We start from the raw sequence: 19,579 nt of genomic DNA, 5'->3' as shown, positions 1-19,579 counted from the left end.
AATCTGGAGTAGCTGCTGTCTTTGTCATGACATTGTTATTTTTGAAGAGTACTGCTAGTTTTTTTGGAGAATCCCTCAATTTGAGTTTGTCCTATATTTTCTCATGATTCAGGCTGCACATTTTGGCTAGAATACCACAGAGGTAATGTGTGTTCTTAGTGCATTACTTCAGGAGGTGCATAGTGATGATTTGTCCCATTACTGATGAGGTTATGGTGGTACCTGTCAAATTTCTTTACTAGAAAGTTACCATTTTCCCCTTTGTAATTACTAAGTAATCTGTGGGAGACATTTTGAGGTGCTGTACATATCCTGTTCCTCATTAAATTTTAAACAGCTAGTTTAAACATCCACTTGTTTGTTGTTTTTGTTTTTCTGGGCTGGGATCCTTTGCCTGTCTTTTCTGCCTTGTTTGCTGCTGTATCCCCAAAATATAGAACAGTGCCTGGCTCTTAGCATGCCATATATGCATGCCCTTTCAAAATAAATCTTTTGTTTCCAGGCCTCTGTCTATATTCAGGGACAGGACATGCACCCAATGGTGACAGAATATCAAGGAGTCTCTTTGGAGTGTCAGAGCCTGCAGCTCCTGCTTGGGGTAACCACCCTGAAGTGTGAACCTCCACAGCTTCCTCAAGAGAACCCCCAAGAAGTGAGTGGTGAGTGCTAGAGTGAGTTTAGTGAGGACACTGGGAGCTGGCCACTGACACTTGCACAGCCTTCTTGTCCTCAAGTTTGTATACATTGTGAAATGATTACCACAAGCTAACTTACATATCTCATAGTTACCTTTTATGTGTCTGTGGTAAGAATTCCTAAAATCTACTCTCATGAAATTTCAAATATACAATACATTATTACTAACTATACTCAGCATTCTGTACATAGGTCTTCAGAGCTTATTCATCTTTTTTTTTTTTTTTTTTTTTTGAGACAGAGTCTCGCTCTGTCGCCCAGGCTGGAGTTCAGTGGCGCAATCTCGGCTCACTGCAAGCTCCACCTCCCGGGTTCACGCCATTCTCCTGCCTCAGCCTCTCCAGAGTAGCTGGGACTATAGGCGCCCGCCACCACGCCCAGCTAATTTTTTATATTTTTAGTAGAGACGGGGTTTCACCGTGGTCTCGATCTCCTGACCTCGTGATTCGCCCGCCTCGGCCTCCCAAAGTGCTGGGATTACAAGCGTGAGCCACCGTGCCCGGCCGAGCTTACTCATCTTATAACTGCAAGTTTGTACCCTTTGACCAACATCAAGTTTTATTTTTTTGTCTAACCCTGTATCTGAACAAACTTTTAAAGACCTGCTTTATTTTACAGTATGCTTTTTAAGCTGGTTTATTTAGTATGTATGTGTTGTGGACAAGTACGTATGATAGTAAAAGTGTGTCAGGGCAAGGCTGTTTTTTTCCAGCAAACTTTATTCCTTCTAGAAATGCAACAACAGCAATAAAAAGATTCCATAGTGATCCATTATGGAAGCAAAGAAAAACAGAGCAAAGAAAAGTGATGTTCTGTTTTATATTTTTGGGTTAGCATTACCACAGGTGCTCTTCATTTGATAATTTTTTACTCTGCCATCTGCCAACTGCCAACTGTGTGACCTAGGCAAGTCATTTAATAGGTTATTCAATTAGTCAACAATTGTCTGTTTGATCTCTGTGTGTACTCTTCACTCAGCTGTGATTCTTCTGAATGTGCCTAGGATTTTGGAGGCAATAATTTGGACCTTCTTGATTATTTTGAGGATTGGAAATAATCTTTTAAAGTAACAGCACAGTGGCTGGCATTGTGCAGTCATCATCGCCATTTTGATTATTGGTGGTTCTTTGGGATCAGTACCTCCTAACAGTTTTTCTAGTTCATGGCTAACATCTCTTCTCTATTTTTTAAAATATCTTTATTTTCCTGTCTCTCTCTCCGTCTTCCTTTCTTCTGCTTTCCTGTTTCCCATCAGTCTCATCTCTCTACTCTCCACATCCTTTCTTTTGCCTCTGTGTTCTCTCCTTCATCCTTCCTTTATCACCAGCTTCTTCCTCCCCTTTATTTTTATCTGTGATTTTTATTTTTTCTTTATGTAAAAGTGCATGCCTGTAAAGCACCTTATGAGTTCATAAATCCCACTCCATTTTTTGGGTGAGAGACCCTAAAGTTGTAGAATTTTAGAATTTCTGACAGAATGAAAGCAGTTATGATGCTCTTTCTCACACAGTAAAATCTACGTCTTAGTTCTTGAATGTTTAACAAACATAACATTTAGGGGAAAAGGCTAGGTCTCCAAAAAGGGTACGCTAAAGGCCATCATGTCTCGTTTAGGACTCTTGCCTTCTCTCTCTACAGGGCCTGTTCCCCACGGATCAGCTCATCTCCAGGAAAAAAACCCCGGAGACAAGGCTGCAGTGTCTGTGTTTAACCCAGTCACGTCCCAGGTAAGTAGGATGCCCAAACTTCTAGGAATGTCAGTAGTGGTCTTTCTCCCTCATTCCATGTTCCTTGCCCTTCTCTTGGCTCACACTTATCATCCTGAGAGCCATTCAGGTGGCATAGTCCCTCTGCCTTCACCTTGTCACAGAATATCACAAAGTGTGTTGCATCATTCAAGGAGCTTGTATTGATTACATGCCATTGCCTCATTTCATTGTTTAGGAGGCACATCCAAATCTCAAGGCATGGGAGTGAGGGGTGGAATGAGGCTCCTGGTTTCAGAAAGTGCTCCACTCATTTGATGTTGAGTAACTGATATTTTCTCTTTTGAAGTCTCTGGTTTATCTCCCCAGCCTTAGAATAAGGGCCCTTTCTCACATTACTTTATATTCAGCACATATGCAATTAATGCTTGGTGATAATAATGGAAATTCTATATATCCAAGGTAATACTTAACATCTTCTTCACAAAATGGACTCTGGTTTTTTTTCTTATCAGTGGTTCATTCATTTTCCTAGTCATTTATTTACAAAAAAAAAAAAGTAAGTCTCTCATTTAAGTCCTCTTGCATACTGCTGCCACATCAGTTTCCTCAAGACACTTGCTCAGTCCTCTTCTATGGCTTCTAATTGATTTTTAATTCTGTCAGACCCAGTGCCTCCTGTTATTAACAAATACTTCCTGAAAAGAAGTGTCTAGAAAATAAAACCTACTCGTGCACATTCTGAAAATCAACATAATTCCCTTAAATGTAATATAATGGTATAATGTAGAAACAAAAAGTTATTTGTTTTAAAAGTAGTGTTTCAAAATGCAAGTGCTTGATGTGATTATAACTAAGGAAATTACAACATAGTCAGATGTTTGCACTGAAATATAGTTAGTAAGTTCAAATTAAGGAGGAATAAGAAGATCAGAAGCCCAAGAAAATCAAAGGGCAATGGTATAGGTGGACAGTGGAATGAAACTAGTATTGAGTCAGATAATACAAGACTAGACAGAGAAAGTAGAGTCCTTAATGGAAGTAAGGCTTAGATATTGTAAATTGAATTATGTCCCTCCAAAAGATATATGAAAATCCTAACCCCAAGTACCTGTGAATGTGACCTGATTTGGAAACAGGCTCTGTCTTAGTCCATTTTGTGTTGCTAATAACAGAATTCCTGAGACTGGGTCATTTATTTTAAAAAGAGGTTTATTTAGCTCAAAGTTCTGCAACCTGGGAAGTCCAAGATCATCAGCCTACCTGGTGAGAATCTCATGCTGCTTTAGCTCATGGCAGAAAGTGGAATGATGGAGAATCAAGTATGTGCAAGGAGACCACACATTAGAGGCAGCCATCCTTTAAACAGCCTGCTTTTGGAGCTGAGCAAGAGCAAGAATAGAAAGCTTATTCAAAGAAATAACAATAGGCCGGGTGCAGTGGCTCTCACCTGTAATCCCAGAACTTTGGGAGGCCATGGCAGGAGGATTGCCTGAGGCCAGGAGTTCGAGACCAGCCTGAGCAACACAGCAAGACCCTGTATCTATTAAAAAAAAGAATAGTCCAGGTGCGGTGGCTCACGCCTGTAATCCTAACACTTTGGGAGGCTGAGGCAGGTGGATCACGAGGTCAGGAGTTCGAGACCAGCCTGGCCTACATGGCAAAACCCCATCTCTACTAAAAATACAAAAAAAAAAGTAGCCAGGTGTGGCGGCAGGTGCCTGCAATCCCAGTTGCTCGGGAGGCTGAGGCAGGAGAATCAGTTGAACCTGGGAGATGGAGGTTGCAGTGAGCCGAGATCATGCCATTACACTCCAGCCTGGGCAACAAGAGCAAGACTCCATCTCAAAAAAATTAAAATAAAATAAATTAAAAACAAATTTAATAAATAGAGAAATAATTACAAAAATCTTCACAAAACTTGTGAAAGATATAAATGTCCAGGTACAGGAAGATCTGAGAACACTGAACAGAATCATCCCAAATAAGACTACTCCAAGGCATATAATAATCAAACTCAACTGTCAAGGAACAAGAGGAGGATCTTAAAAGCAGCAAGAGAAAAGAAACAAATAAGGAGCTCCAACTCGTCTGGCAATAGACTTCTCAATGGCAATCATACAAGCCAGGAGAAAGTGGAATGACATTTTCAAAGTACTCCAAGAAAAAAATTGACATTCAAGAATATTGTATCCATCAGAATTATCTTTTACATATGAAGGAGAAAGTCTTTCCCAGACAAAAAAAGCTGAGAGAGTACACCACCACCAGACACATCTTACAAGAAATGCTAAAGAATTATTCAATCTAAAAGGAAAGAAGACTAATGTGCATAAAGAAAACTTTTGAAGGCATAAAAGTCACTGATAAAACTAAGTACATGGACAAACCCAGAATACTTTATTACTGTAATAGTGACATATAATATACTCACAACTGTGAAGTCCCAAGACATACCTATCAAAAACAATAATAGGACTGGACACAGTGGCTCATGCCTGTAAACCCAGTTCTTTGGGAGGCTGAAGTGGGAGGATCACTTGAGACAAGGGAGTTTGAGACCAGCCTGGCCAATATGGTAAGACCCTGACGCTTTACCTGGAGAGTAGAGACAGAGTGAGACCATATCTTTAAAACAAAACAAAACAAACAATAATAGCTAGCAACCTGTTAAGAGATAGGTAATATAAAGATATAAATTTAGACAACGAAAAGTCAAAATCTAGAGAAATGGAATTAAAGCCTATAATTTTTTTCTGTATGTTTCTGCCTTTGTTTCTACTCTTGTTTTTGGGATCTAAGATAAGTTGTCATCTCTTTAAAATAACTTATTATATCTAAAGGTCTTTGTAAGCCTCATGATAACCACAATGCAAAAACCTATAATAAACTCACTAAAAATAGCAACAAATGAAGGCATACTGTAAGAGAAAATCACTTAGCCACAGAGGTTTTTTGTTGTTGTTGTTGTTGTTTGAGATAGGGTCTCGCTCTTTCACCCTGGCTGAAGTGCAGTGGTATCATCTCAGCTCACTGCAACCTCTGCCTCCCAAGTTCAAGTGATCCTCCCACCTCAGCCTCCCAGGTAGCTGGGACCACAGGTGTGTGCCACCATCCCTGGATAATTTTTTGTAGACCTGGGTTTTTGCCATGTTGCCCAGGCTGGCCTTGAACTTCTGTCCTCAAGCAGTCTGCCCACCTTGACCTCCCAAAGTGCTGGGATTACAGGAGTGAGACACCATGCCCGGCTGTATATAACAATTATAAATACCTACGTGTGCAACACCAGAGCTCCCAAGTATATAAGGAAAATATTAATAGATCTAAAAGGAGAGCTAGACTGCAATACAGTAATAGTAGGAGATTTTAATACCCCACTCTCAGTAACTGACACATCATCCAGACAGAAAGTCAACAAAGAAACAGTAGAATTAAACTACATACTAGATCTAATAAGCCTAACTGATATTTACTGAACATGTCACCCAACTGCTACAGAATGCACATTCTTTTCATCAGCACATGGAACATAAGAATAGACCATATCTTAGGCCACAATCAAATCTGAACAAATTTTTAAAAAATATAAATCATATCAAGTTCTTTTTTAATCACAGTGGAATAAAACTAGAAAGCAAAAACAAGAAAAACCTTGGAAACTACACAAATGCATGGAAATTAAATAGCATGCTTCTAAACAACTAATTTGTCGGGGAAGAAATTAAGAAGGAAATTTTAAAATGTCTTGAAACTAATGAAAATAGAAAATGTGACATATCAAAATTTGTGGGATACTGCAAAAGCAGTACTAAGAAGGAAATTTATAGCAATAAACACCTATATCAAAAAGGTAAAAAGACATCAAATGAACAACCTAATGATATACCTCAAGGAACTAGAAAAGCAAGAACAAACCAAACCAAAATTAGTAGAAGGAAACAAATAATAAAGATTAGAGCAGAAATAACTGAAATTGAGACCAAGAAAACCCCAGAAGAACAATGAAAGAAGAAGTTGGATTTTTTTTAAAGGTAAACAAAATCAAGCCTTTAGCTAGACAAAAAAGGAGAAGACCCAAATGAATAAAATCAGAAATGAAAAAGACATAACACGTGAGACTTCAGAAATACAAAGAAACCATTAGAGACTATTATGAACAACTATATGACAATAAATTTGAAAACCTGGAAGAAATGGATAAATTCCTAGATGCATGCCAACTACCAAGATTGGACCATGAAGAAATAGAAAACCTCAGCAAACCAATAACAAGTAACAAGATAGAATCTGTAATAAAAAGTCTTCCATCAAAGAAAAGCCTAGGACCTACTGGCTTCTCTGCTGAATTCTACCAAACATTTAAAAAAAGAACTGATACTAATCCTATTCAAACTCTTCAAAAAAAAAAAAAATTGAAGAGGAGGGACTACTTCCAAATTCATTCTAGGAGGCCAGCATTACCCTGATACCAAAACCAGACTAGGATACAACATAAAAAGAAAACTACAGACCAATATCAGTGATGAACATAGGTGCAAAAATTCTCAGTGAAACACTAGCAAACTAAATTCAACAACACATTAAAAAGATCATTCACCATAATCAAGTGGGATTCACTCCAGGGATGCAAGGATGGTTCAACATATGCAAATCAATAAATGTGATATATCACAATATAATCAGGAACAAAAACCATATGATTATTTCAATAGATGCTGAAAAGCATTTGATAAAATTCATTGCTTTTTGATAAAAACCCTTGTCAAAATTGATATAAAAGGAACATACCTCAAAATAAGGGCCATATGTGACAAACCCACAGCTAACATCAAACTGAAGGCCTTTTCTCTAAGGACTGGAACAAGACAAGGATGCCCACTGTCACCACTGTTGTTCCATATAATACCCAAAGTCCTGGCCAGAGCAATTACACAAGAGAAAGAAATAAATGGCATCCAAACTGGATAGCAAAAAGTCAGGTTAGTCTGTTCGCAGATGATAAAATCTTATACCTAGAAAAACCTGAAGACTACACCAAAAAAACTGTTAGTGCTGATAAACAAACTAAGTAAAGTTGCAGGATAAAAAATCAATACTCAAAAATTAGTAGCATTTATATACTTCAATGGTGAACAATCTGAAATAGAAATCAAGAAAATAATCGCATTTACAATAGCTACAAAAAATAAAATACTTAGGGAATTTAAATACTGAAAATTTAAACACTAAATTAAGTTAAATTTAGTGTTTAAATTCCCTAGGTATTTTATATTTTCTAGTATTTGTAATTTATAATTAGCATTTAATTTAAATACTAAAAAGTGAAAGACCTGTATAAGGAAAACTAAAACTCTCATGGAACAAATTGAAGAGGACACAAGAACAATGGAAAGATATTCCGTGCTGATGGATTAGAAGAATTTATATTATTAAAATGACAGTACTTCCCAAAACAATTTACAGATTCAGTGTAATCACTATCAAAACACCAATGACATTCCTCACAAAAATCAGAAAAAAAAAATTCATGTGGTGAGCCCTAAATCTAATGACTCATATTCTTATAAGAAGTCCATATTTGCAAATTGACCAAGGGGTTAAAAAAAAGAAAGAAAAATGCCCAAGTAAAAACACACACAGGGAGAATGCCATGTGATGACTGAGGCAAAGATTTGTATAACACATCTGCAAGCCAAGAAACACCAAGAATTGCTGACAAACACTAAAAACTTGGAGAGAGGCAAGGAAAATTATCCCATAGAGCTTTTTTCTTTTCTTTTCTTTTCTTTTCTTTTCTTTTCTTTTCTCTCCTCTCCTCTCCTCTCCTCTCCTCTCCTCTCCTCTCCTCTCCTCTCCTCTCCTCTCCTTTCCTTTCCTTTCCTTTTCTTTTTTCTTTTATTTCTTTTTCTTTCTTTTTGAGACAGAGTCTTGCTCTGTTGCCAGGCTGGAGTGCAGTGGTGTGATCTTGGCTCACTGCAATCTCCGACTCCCTGGTTCAAGTGATTCTCCTGCCTCAGCCTCCCGAGTAGCTGAGATTACAGGCATGTGCCACCATGCCCAGCTAATTTTTATATTTCTAGTAGAGACGGGGTTTCACCATGTTGGCCAGGATGGCCTGGATCTCCTGACCTAGTGATGCGCCCACCTTGGCCTCCCAAAGTGCTGGGATTACAGGCATGAGCCAGCACGCCGGGCCTCCCATAGAGCTTTCAAAGATAACATGGCCCTACTGATATCTTGATTTTGGATTTCTAGCCTCCAGAGCCATGAGAGAATACAATTCTATTGTTTTCCACTATTGAGGTTGTGATACTTTGAGCCGTAGGAAAGCAATATAAGTTACAAAACAAATGATGGACTGATGAAGGGAGAAAATAAGGAGGTATGGTATTACAGATACACTTTATTGTGTTTCACTTTATTGTGCTTTGCAGTACTGAAAGTTTGTGACGACCCTGTGTGGAACAAGTCTGTCAGCAACATTTTTCTGCAGCATGTGCTAACTTTGTGTCTCTGTGTCACATTTTGGTAATTCTTAAAATGTTTCAAACTTTATTATTGTATCTGTCATGGTGATCTGTGATCAGTTATTTTTGATGTTACTATTGAATTTGTTTTGGTGTGCCACAAACCATGCCCATTTAAGATGGCAAACCTAATCGATAAACATTGTATGTGTCCTAACTGTTCCATTGATCAGCTGTTCCCTCATCTCTTTTCCTTTCCTTGGTCCTTGCTATGTCCTGAGACACAATAATATTGAAATGAAGCCATTTATAATAATACTACTACAGTGACCTCTATGTGTTCAAGTGAAAGGAAGAGTCACATGCCTCTCAGGTTAAATCAAAAGCTAGAAGTGATTAAGCTTAGTAAGGAAGGCATGTTGAAAGCCGAGATAGGCCAAAAGCTAGGAGGCCTCTTGTGCCAAACAGGCAAGTTGTGAATGCAAAAGAAATGTTCTTGAAGGAAATGAAAAGTGCTACTCTGGTGAACATACGAATGATAAGAAAGCAAATAGCTTTTTGCTGATATGGAGAAAGTTTTAGTGGTTTGGATAGAAGATTACACCAACCACAGCATTGCCTTAAGGCAAAGGCTAATCCAGAGCACATCTCTTACTCTCTTCAATTCTGTGAAGGCTGAGAGAGGTGAGGAAGCTACAGAAGAATAATTGGAAGCTAGCAGAGGTTGGTTCGTGAGGTGTAAGGAAGAAGCCATCTCCATAAAATGCATCAGCAACAAGTGCTGATGTAGATGCTGCAGCAAGTTATTCAGATCTAGCTAAAATCACTAATGAAGGTGGCTACACTAAACAGCAGATTTTCAATGAAGATGAAACAACCTTATATTGGAATAAGATGCCATCTAGGACTTTGATTGCTAGAGAGGAGAAGTCAGTGCCTGGCTTCAAAGCTTCAAAGGACAGCCTGACTTGTTAGGGGCTTATGCAGTTGGTGACTTTAAAGTTGAAGCCAGTGCTCATTTATCATTCTGAAAATCCTAGGGTCCATAAGAATTATGCTAAACCTACTCTGCCCGTGCTCTAGAAATGGAACAACAAAGCCTGGATGATAGCACATCTGTTTACAGCATGGTTTACTGAATATTTTAAGCCTACTGTTGAGACATAGTACTCAAAAAAAAAAAAAGATTTCTTTGAAAATATTACTGCTTATTCACAGAGCACCTAGTCACACAAGAGCTCTGAAGGAGAGGTACAAGGAAATTAATGTTTTCAAGCCTGCCAATACAATACACATTCTGTAGCCCATGGATCAAGGAGTACTTTTGACTTTCAAGTCTTATTATTTGAGAAATACATTTTGTAAGACTACAGCTGCCATAGAAAGTGATTCCGTAGATAGTGATGGATCTGGGCAAAGTAAATTAAAATCCTTCTGGAAAGGATTCATCATTCTAGATGCCATTAAGAACATTTGTGATTCAAGGGAGGATGTAAAAATACCGGCATTAACAGGAGTTTGGAAGAAATTGGTTCCAACACTCATGGTTGTCTTTGAGAGGTTTAGGACTTCAGTGGATAATGTAGCTGCAGATGTGTTGGAAAGGACTAGTATTAGAATTGGAACCTGAAGATGTGACTGAATTGCTACAATCTCATGATAAAACTTAAACAGATAAATTACTTCTTATGGATGAGCAAAGAAAGTAGTTTGAGATTGAATCTACTCCTGGTGAAGGATTGTTGAAATGACAACAAAGGATTTAGAATATTACATAAACTTAGTTGATAAAGCAGCAGCCGGTTTGAGATGATTGAGTACAATTTTGAAAGAAGTTCTACTCTGGGTAAAATGCTATCAAACAACATCCCATGCTACACAAATCTTTTGTGAAAGGACGAGTCAATCAAGGTGGCCAACGTTACTCTTGTCTTGTTTTAAGAAATTGCCACAGCCACCAAAACCTTCAGCAACCACCACACTGATTAGTCAGCAGCCTTCAACATTGCAGGAAGCCCCTCTACTAGCAAAAAGATTACAACTCTCTGAAGGCTCAGATGATTAGCATGTTTTAGCAACAAAATATTTTTAAATTAAGGTATATACTTTTTTAGACATAATGCTTATGTACAATTAATAGACTACATAGTATAGTGTAAACATAACTTTCACATGCACTCAAAAGCCAAGAAATTTCTGTGACTTGCTTTATTGTGATATTTGCCTTATAAGTGGTGGTCTGGAACTGAACCTGCAATATCTCTGAGGTAGGCCTATGTTTAAATGAGGTGGGCTTTGCCTTTTATTATCAAAATAATTATCTGTTTGTAGTTTGGGATACGGTGATGATGAGTTAAAGAGAAAACATCTTCTGTCTTGAAACCCCCTCCTTGTCAAAACAGACATTCATTCTTTAAAAGACTGGCACTGTATCCTTTTTCAGGCAACAAGAAAGAGAAAGTAGATTGGAAAATGAGAGAAAATCAAGAGGCTAATGAAACCATGTGGTAGCCTTTTGGGACAGTGTCAGAGAGATAGAAAATCAGACAGTTCCCAAAATAAATAATTTCGGTGTATGATTTTTCCAGGCTACATATCATTACTAGCTTTGAAATATTTTTTTTTTTTTTTTTTTTTGAGACAGAGTCTCGCTCTGTTGCCCAGGCTGGAGTGCAGTGGCGCGATCTCGGCTCACTGCAGGCTCCGCCTCCCGGGTTCACGCCATTCTCCTGCCTCAGCCTCTCCGAGTAGCAGGGACTACAGGCGCCCGCCACCACGCCTGGCTAATTTTTGTATTTTTTTTTTTTTAGTAGAGATGGGGTTTCACCGTGGTCTCGATCTCCTGACCTTGTGATCCGCCCGCCTCGGCCTCCCAAAGTGCTGGGATTACAAGCGTGAGCCACCGCGCCCGGCCGAAATATTTTTAAACAATCTTTGTTCATGAAATTCAGTGAGCTTTCTGCATTTACATTAGATTCCAAGTCTATTAAGTCTCAAAACTCCATTATGTATTTGTAGTCAGTTTAATTGAGTTTGTTACAACTACAATATTATATTGAAGTGCTGTTCAACCAAATACATAGAAAATGCTGTAAAATAGTGTGTAGAACAATCCAAGTGAGTCAACTTTTGTGACAATGTCTTTAATCGACGTAAGCTTCCTTCTCTAACTTTCTTGAATTACTGACTTTTTTTCCAGTAAAAACTGTAAAAACTCTTCAGGATTCCTATGTTTCAGTGTAGCTAATTTATATTGATTGTAGGTTTGGTTCAGGAGGACACTCAAAAGTCCTGCAGGATGTGGAAGAATTCTTTGTAGTGTAGGACTGTCCCACATATTGCAAGATGCCTAGCATCTCTGGCCTCACCCTCTGAATGGCATTGGCTTGAGGTGGTGGTGGACTTCATTGTTATAATCAGAAAGGTTCCCACAAATTTACAAAATGCCCTGAGGGGCTGCAACTACTGGTCTACAGTGTGGTATTCAACACCCTTCACAACTGGATTCCTTACCATGTGAAAACAAAGAGGCTATTTTCTTCTTTTGTCTTTTTAGACACTGGTGAAGACTGAGGAAGAAACAGCCCAGGCCCTTGCTGCAGAGAAGTGGTCACATCTGAGTCTGGCTCGGAGGAACCTCTGTGGGAACACAGCTCAGGAGACAGTTACGAGCCTCAGTCTGATGAGTAAGGCCAGGCCTCTGACTGGACCCCTGTCTGGACTCTCATTTTCCCGTCACTCACCCTGGCTTGGCCCTTGGGAGGCCACATTTCCTACAGACCCACACCCTTCCTTTCCCTTCTTCTAGCCTCTGCCTCCAGACTTCTAGCCCTTATCACTTTGCATCCTTCCCAATCACATTTTCTTCTGTTGCTAATCAGCTTACTGATTCTTGTGGTTATCTTCTCTGATCATGCCTTCCAGTTCCCGGATTCCTTCAGTGACTCCTTTGTATCCTTTTCCCCTTTTTTCTTCCCTCTCAAGGATTCCATATAACTTGTCTTTCAGATATCCCTTCATACTTGGAAGCCCCATGAACACCTCTGTCTGATCTTGTCTTTGCCTCAGAGGAGGTCATCTTCACTCTCTAAGAACACTACGGTTCATGTTTATTTTATTTTTTTAGTTTTTTTAAAGATGGGGTCTCACTTTGTTGCCCATGCTGGAGCATAGTGGCACGATGATAGTTCACTGCAGCCTCAAACTCCTGGGCTCAATTGATCCTCCCACCTCAGCCTTCTGAAAAGCTGGGGCTACACCCAGGTAATTTTTTGTAGACACGGAGTCTCACTATGTTGCCCAGGCTGGTCTTGAACTCCTGGCCTGAAGCAGTCCTCCCACCTTGGCCTCCCAAAGCACCCAGCCTAATTTTCCTGAAATGTGCTCTGCCCTGTTGGGCCCTCTCTCCAGCTGGGCTTTGGTGCCTTAATTAACCTTTCTTATCATTTTCCCATACCATGCCACATTTTGTAGGATTGCTGAAACTGTGCACCCTTGAAACACCAATATGATTTTTTTTTGTTTGATTTGGAACATCTATTCCCTACCCTGGAAGTTTTTTTTTTTTTCAAAATTCATGTAACAGATGACATTTAAATCATTAATGTTATATTTTAGCTGAAGAAATTGTAACTAAAGATAGATTGTTTAATGCAAAGCAAGAAACTTCTGAAGAAATGGAACAAAGTGGAGAAGCCTCAGGAAAGCCCAACAGGTGAGTGTCCATGGTCCTCAGTGAATCAAATCCTGCAGATACAAGAAATTGGAATGGAATCAGAGAAATGAATTGGTCAAAATCCTGCTTCTCTGGAATAAGATATGACGACTGCCACTCACTTCTGCGATCATAGGAGGTCCATGCCAAGAAAGTGACCTATTCAAAATTTCAGTATGCAATAAATATACAAAACCTTCAGTTGATACTCAGTTTCCTCCAAGAAGCCTATCCTGATCCAGTCTGTCCTGCTTGATTACCCTTCCCTGGGCTCCCTTACATTTTTATGGAGCTGCGGAGAAGCCAGAAGGCAGATAATTTAACAAGAGTGAGGGCTACAGATGAAGCTGCCATGACACTTAAGAAAGAAATGTCAGAGCGGAAGAGGACAAGCAGGGTACAGGTTGAGCATTCCAAATCTGAAATGTTCCAAAATCTGAGCTGTTTGAGCACCAGCGTGATGCTCAAAGGAAATGCTCATTGGAGCATTTTGGATTTCGGATCTTTGGTTAGGGATGCCCAACTGGTATAATGCAAATATTCCAAAATCTGAAAAAAATCCAAAATTCAAAAATCTTCTGACCCCAAGCATTTCAGATAAGGGAAAATTAACCTGTATTTTCAACTGCCATTAGGAGACCTGAACAAGGTATAGGTCAAAAGGAAAGTTAGCTGGTGGAGTAGAAATGAATGACAGTGGTGGGTTCTTCATACGTGCTGGTTGTGGGAATGAATGAACTTGTAACAGATACTCCTATGCAAAGCAAGAAACTTCTGAAGAAATGGAACAAGGTGGAGAAGTCTCAGGGATGCCCAACATTCCGAGGCTTCTCAGGATTGCAGAAAGAGAGGGAAGAAATCACAAGCAGAGGGTTGGCTTCTGGTGAGGCCATTCGGTCCTCAGAGACTTGAGAAAAGAGAGAGTAAGCAAGGTGTGCTACTTGGCTAAAGAGCTGAGAAGGGGGTGTGAATTTTCCTTATTGACATTTGTTCAACTTAGAGAAACTGGGAGCTAAATCTCAGCTAAAGTAGAAATGTCTTAAAGCTTAAGAAGTGAAGTGAAATTTTGCATTAAGATTAGTGAAGACTGAGCCAGGCTCCACTAAAGGAAGAGAAATGATGTTCAGTAACTTAGAGCAGAGTTATGCAACTGGAGAATAGGAATCTGCTATTGTGCCTGTGAGGTGCATTTAGTATCAGGCAACTAACAGGTAATTCATAGTGCCTATAAGAATAAAGATATTCATATAACAAAAAGTATGAAGGTAGGCTATTTCAGGTTTGGTGCAATAGCTTAACCATGGTATCAAAGATCTAGCCCCCTGCCCTCCTTCTAGTCTCCCTCCCTCACCTCCACCCCACTTTCTTAGCTCTTTTTTCCCATTTCTCACTCCCATTTCCTTCCCTCACAATATTGGGCTTAACGCACTGTGGTTCTTAGAGTTTAGATGTCAACAGTAGAAAGACTCAGTGTGATCAAGGAATGTCACTGAAGTTATGGATGTCAGGGAACTTTAAGATGGATGTGTTGAATACATGCAGACATTGAAGACACCCTGGATGATAAACACTTTACGTAAAGAAATGTATGTAGTGTAAATTATATTAAAATATACTCTTCATGCTTCTTAAATGTCTTTGAAAACTTGACTAGTTTACCAACAGAACACTAATAAATTAAATGCACATATCTAAAAATTAAAAACTTTGTGTAAAATAATACTTTTCAGCTGGGTGAAGTGGCTCACGCTTGTAATCCCAGCACTTTGGGAGGCCGAGGTGAGTGGATCACAAGGTCAGGAGTTCGAGACCAGCCTGGCCAACACAGTGAAACCCTGTCTCTACTGAAAATACAAAAATTAGTTAGGCATGGTGGCACGTGCCTGTAGTCCCAGCTACTTGGGAGGCTGAGGCAGGAGAATTGCTTGAACCTGGGAGGCGGAGGTGGCAGTGAGCTGAAATCATGCCACTGCACTCCAGCCTGGGTGACAGAGCTAGACTCTGTCTCAAAAAAAAAAAAAAAAAAAAAAAAAAAACTTTTCACCTTTGTAACTTTAGCTTACTTCCTTGTAAACTCCATAAAAATAAGTCCAAGTGCAATGAGTTGAGTTTCATTTGTTTTTCCCCAGAGTAGTATGTCCATCAGATGAATGTAGAACTAGCAGGGACTAAGTCCTTCCATGTTCAGAAATTCTGTGAGAGATGTCAGAAGACCTGGTAAATAATAACCTTTTTTTCTTATTCAGATTCAGAACCAATTGACAGGGATACAGGAGTAAAATAGATGGTTCTGGAAACCTCAGTTTCTTACTGACAGAAGTTAGACTGGATAAAAACGGCTTAAAGGCAGAGCTAAATAGGCTTGTACTGGCAGAGGAGGAGTGTAGCAGATGTCCCTCTGTACAGGTCTTCTCAATGCAACTTGGGCACCAAGGAGCATGGGGTGTCTGCATCCTGCTCCTAAAGAGGACAGAGGGAGGAGTGTACCAAGGATACTCAGTTCTTTCTCCCAGGCTTAACAGTTAGTTCCATCCTGAGGAGTGAGTGAGAGGTGGAGAGAGGTTAGAAATGTTCAATCTAGCCAAAGTCCTCCCCGTGGAAACTTAAGAGAAATAAGTAAGTATCCCCCCACACCTACCCCAAGCCCCAAAAGATTTAAGCTTCAGCAGATTTATCATGTGTGAGAGAATATGATTGAGGATTTTTATAACATGTTCTTTTTTTCTTTCCTAGAGAGTGTGCACCCCAGATTCCTTGTAGTACTCCTATCCCTACTGAAAGGACAGTTGCACATTTGAACACTCTGAAGGACCGTCACCCAGGTGATTTGTGGGCCCGGATGCACATCTCATCCTTGGAATATGCTGCAGGAGACATTACCCGAAAAGGGAGAAAAAAAGACAAAGCTCGAGTGAGTGAACTGCTCCAAGGCCTCTCATTCTCTGGTGACTCAGATGTGGAAAAAGATAATGAGCCTGAGATCCAGCCTGCTCAAAAGAAGTTAAAAGTATCATGTTTCCCAGAAAAGACTTGGGCCAAAAGAGACATTAAACCCAACTTTCCAAGCTGGTCAGCACTGGATTCTGGACTTTTGAATCTCAAGAGTGAAAAGTTGAACCCAGTAGAGCTTTTTGAATTATTTTTTGATGATGAAACATTCAACTTAATTGTCAGTGAAACCAATAATTATGCTTCTCAGAAAAATGTCAGCTTGGAAGTCACAGTTCAGGAAATGAGGTGTGTGTTTGGTGTCTTACTTTTGAGTGGATTTATGAGGCATCCTAGAAGGGAAATGTATTGGGAAATCTCTGACACCGATCAAAACCTGGTTAGAGATGCAATCAGAAGGGACAGATTTGAATTGATCTTCTCAAACCTGCATTTTGCAGATAATGGCCACCTAGATCAAAAAGATAAGTTTACAAAGTTGAGACCTCTCATAAAACAAATGAATAAAAATTTCCTCTTGTATGCTCCCCTGGAAGAATACTATTGCTTTGATAAATCAATGTGTGAATGCTTTGATAGTGACCAATTCCTGAATGGAAAGCCTATCAAAATTGGCTATAAAATTTGGTGTGGTACAACCACACAGGGTTATCTGGTTTGGTTTGAACCCTATCAAGAAGAATCAACTACGAAGGTAGATGAGGATCCTGATCTTGGGTTAGGTGGAAATCTAGTGATGAACTTCGCTAATGTTCTTTTAGAGAGAGGTCAGTATCCCTATCACCTGTGTTTTGATAGCTTCTTTACAAGTGTCAAATTGTTGTCAGCCTTGAAGAAGAAGGGGGTGAGAGCCACAGGAACAATTCGTGAGAACAGGACCGAAAAATGTCCCCTTCTGAATGTAGAACATATGAAAAAAATGAAGAGAGGGTATTTCGATTTCCGAGTAGAAGAAAACAATGAGATAATTTTGTGTCGTTGGTATGGGGGTGGCATTATCAGTCTGTGCTCCAATGCTGTGGGCATAGAACCAGTCAATGAGGTAAGCTGTTGTGATGCTGATAATGAAGGAATCCCTCAGATAAGTCAACCATCCATAGTAAAAGTGTATGATGAATGCAAGGAAGGTGTAGCTAAAATGGATCAAATTATTTCGAAATATAGGGTGAGGATAAGAAGCAAGAAATGGTACTCAATTTTGGTGAGCTACATGATTGATGTGGCTATGAACAATGCATGGCAACTACACAGAGCCTGTAACCCAGGTGCTTTTCTAGACCCCTTGGATTTTCGGAGATTTGTTGCACATTTCTACTTGGAACACAATGCTGATCTGTCAGATTAGGGCACATAAAATGGACATAGTGCAGACATTAATAAGACATAGAAAAATAATAATTGTACATGCTGTTGTACCCTCCCAAAGTAAATCTGATATATGTAATGAAGTTATTAAATAATACTTTAAAAAAATCAGACATTTATATAGAGTTTCAAAGACTATTGTAACAAATAATGTTAAAAATTATCTGTGAAAATGTTGAACTGTAGTACCTTTCTCTATGTCGTTTTGTGTCAGACATGGGAAATCATGTATTTGTTCAATAGACTATTTTGTGCACTTATTTATTGATTTTTTGAGACACAGTCTCGCTCTGTGGCCAGGCTGGAGTGCAGTGGCACGATCTTGGCTCACTGCAACCTCTGACACCCTAGTTCAAGCGATTCTTCTGCCTCAGCCTCCCAAGTAGCTGGGATTACAGGCACGTGTTGCCATGCCCAGCTAATTTTTGTATTTTTAGTAGAGACAGGGTTTCACCATGTTGGCCAGGATGGTCTCGATTTGACCTTGTGATCTGCCTGCCTCGGCCTCCCAAAGTGCTGGGATTACAGGCATGAGCCACCATGCCCGCCTATTTTGTGCATTTAAAGAAGGAAATCCTACCTCTTAAAAAAAATTCTCTGGAGCATGCCATTTTAAAGATGCAAGCAGTGTCATAGTAACCATAGAATGGTGCTGACTCCATAGTTCAAACTAGTGACACAGCCTATGAAGTAAGAATGATCTAAACAAAACATAGGTGGTAAGAGACTAAAAACCTTAGCATTGGTGTAAAACTGGATCGGATTGTATGTAAGTGAGAAGGGTCAGGCGTGGATATTGAAGGAGAGTGCTATAAAAGAAAAACCAGAGGTGAAGCAGTGCCTTTGAATATTGAAATGATAGATGTATCCTATGGTGATTGTGTGAGTTGGCAGCAGAAGTCAGAAGAGTAAAGAAAACCAAGGAAACATGAAGCAAATCAGGATAACAAGTAACCAGGAGAGTGAAGGAAAAGATAGGCATAAAGTCAACATAAAGGCCATGTTGAAATCACCTGAGGAGATGTCTAGGCTTAAGGTCGTCAGTGATAGGTAACTGAAGGAGAAACACTTGGAAAAGTGGATGATACAGGCTGTGACTCCTTAGTGTTGAAGTCTAGTATTGGTGGATTAGTCTGGAGGGTAGGAAGACAGGCTCCACCTCATTTCTGTGGGTTGTAGCCACAACAGCTCCTTGCCTTTCTTTCATATCCTAATATTTACAGTCCCTTTCCTGGCTGGAAGGCAGGTGGTCAGGTTTGAATTCTTTCAACAGGTATGTTTATTATGTGGATGACTGGTGAAAGTGTAAGCTGCACGTAATATAGTCACAGATTCACCTATTCTATGCAAGATGTTCAAAGAAAATATAAGTTCATTATTTCCTGTAATTGATCTGATATTCTTTGTGAAATACATCACCAGGGTGGGTTGGTTTCTACTTTTAAATGATGAAGTGTCTGGTGTCTAAGTATCTACCCACAAAAGGGTATTAATAGAATGCAGGTTTTAGTTCAATGATGAGTGGTGCAGATAGTAATTGCTAATATAGGCAGGAAATAGTTACAGAATAACTTCGTATTTCACTTTCATGTCTGCCCTGATGTTTAGAGCCCTCTAGCCATCCCCACTTGGCAGTTATCAGAGGCTGCACTTTATATCTCCCATATTCTAAATCTGCTTTT

At 39.5% G+C, this 19,579-nt stretch overlaps 1 protein-coding gene across 4 annotated transcripts in view; it reads left to right on the top strand.

Annotated features, from left to right (window-relative positions):
• Positions 1 to 19,285, top strand: part of PGBD1 (piggyBac transposable element derived 1) — a 34,336-nt gene extending 15,051 nt beyond the window's left edge. For all 4 annotated transcript variants that reach the window (XM_063633259.1, XM_055263953.2, XM_055263950.2 and 1 more), the window contains 5 exons: positions 503 to 659; positions 2,335 to 2,423; positions 12,426 to 12,555; positions 13,487 to 13,583; positions 16,317 to 19,285. In XM_063633259.1, coding sequence (XP_063489329.1) covers positions 503 to 659; positions 2,335 to 2,423; positions 12,426 to 12,555; positions 13,487 to 13,583; positions 16,317 to 17,877 — 2,034 coding nt within the window. In that variant the 3' untranslated portion in view covers positions 17,878 to 19,285. The remainder of the gene's footprint in view (positions 1 to 502; positions 660 to 2,334; positions 2,424 to 12,425; positions 12,556 to 13,486; positions 13,584 to 16,316) is intronic.
• Positions 19,286 to 19,579: the final 294 nt, after the last annotated feature.

Source organism: Symphalangus syndactylus, chromosome 23 (assembly GCF_028878055.3).
Source record: "Symphalangus syndactylus isolate Jambi chromosome 23, NHGRI_mSymSyn1-v2.1_pri, whole genome shotgun sequence".
Taxonomy (NCBI): Eukaryota; Metazoa; Chordata; class Mammalia; order Primates; family Hylobatidae; genus Symphalangus; species Symphalangus syndactylus.
The sequence above is the reverse complement of the archived record's forward strand: the minus strand, read 5'-3'. Positions and strand labels throughout refer to the sequence as shown.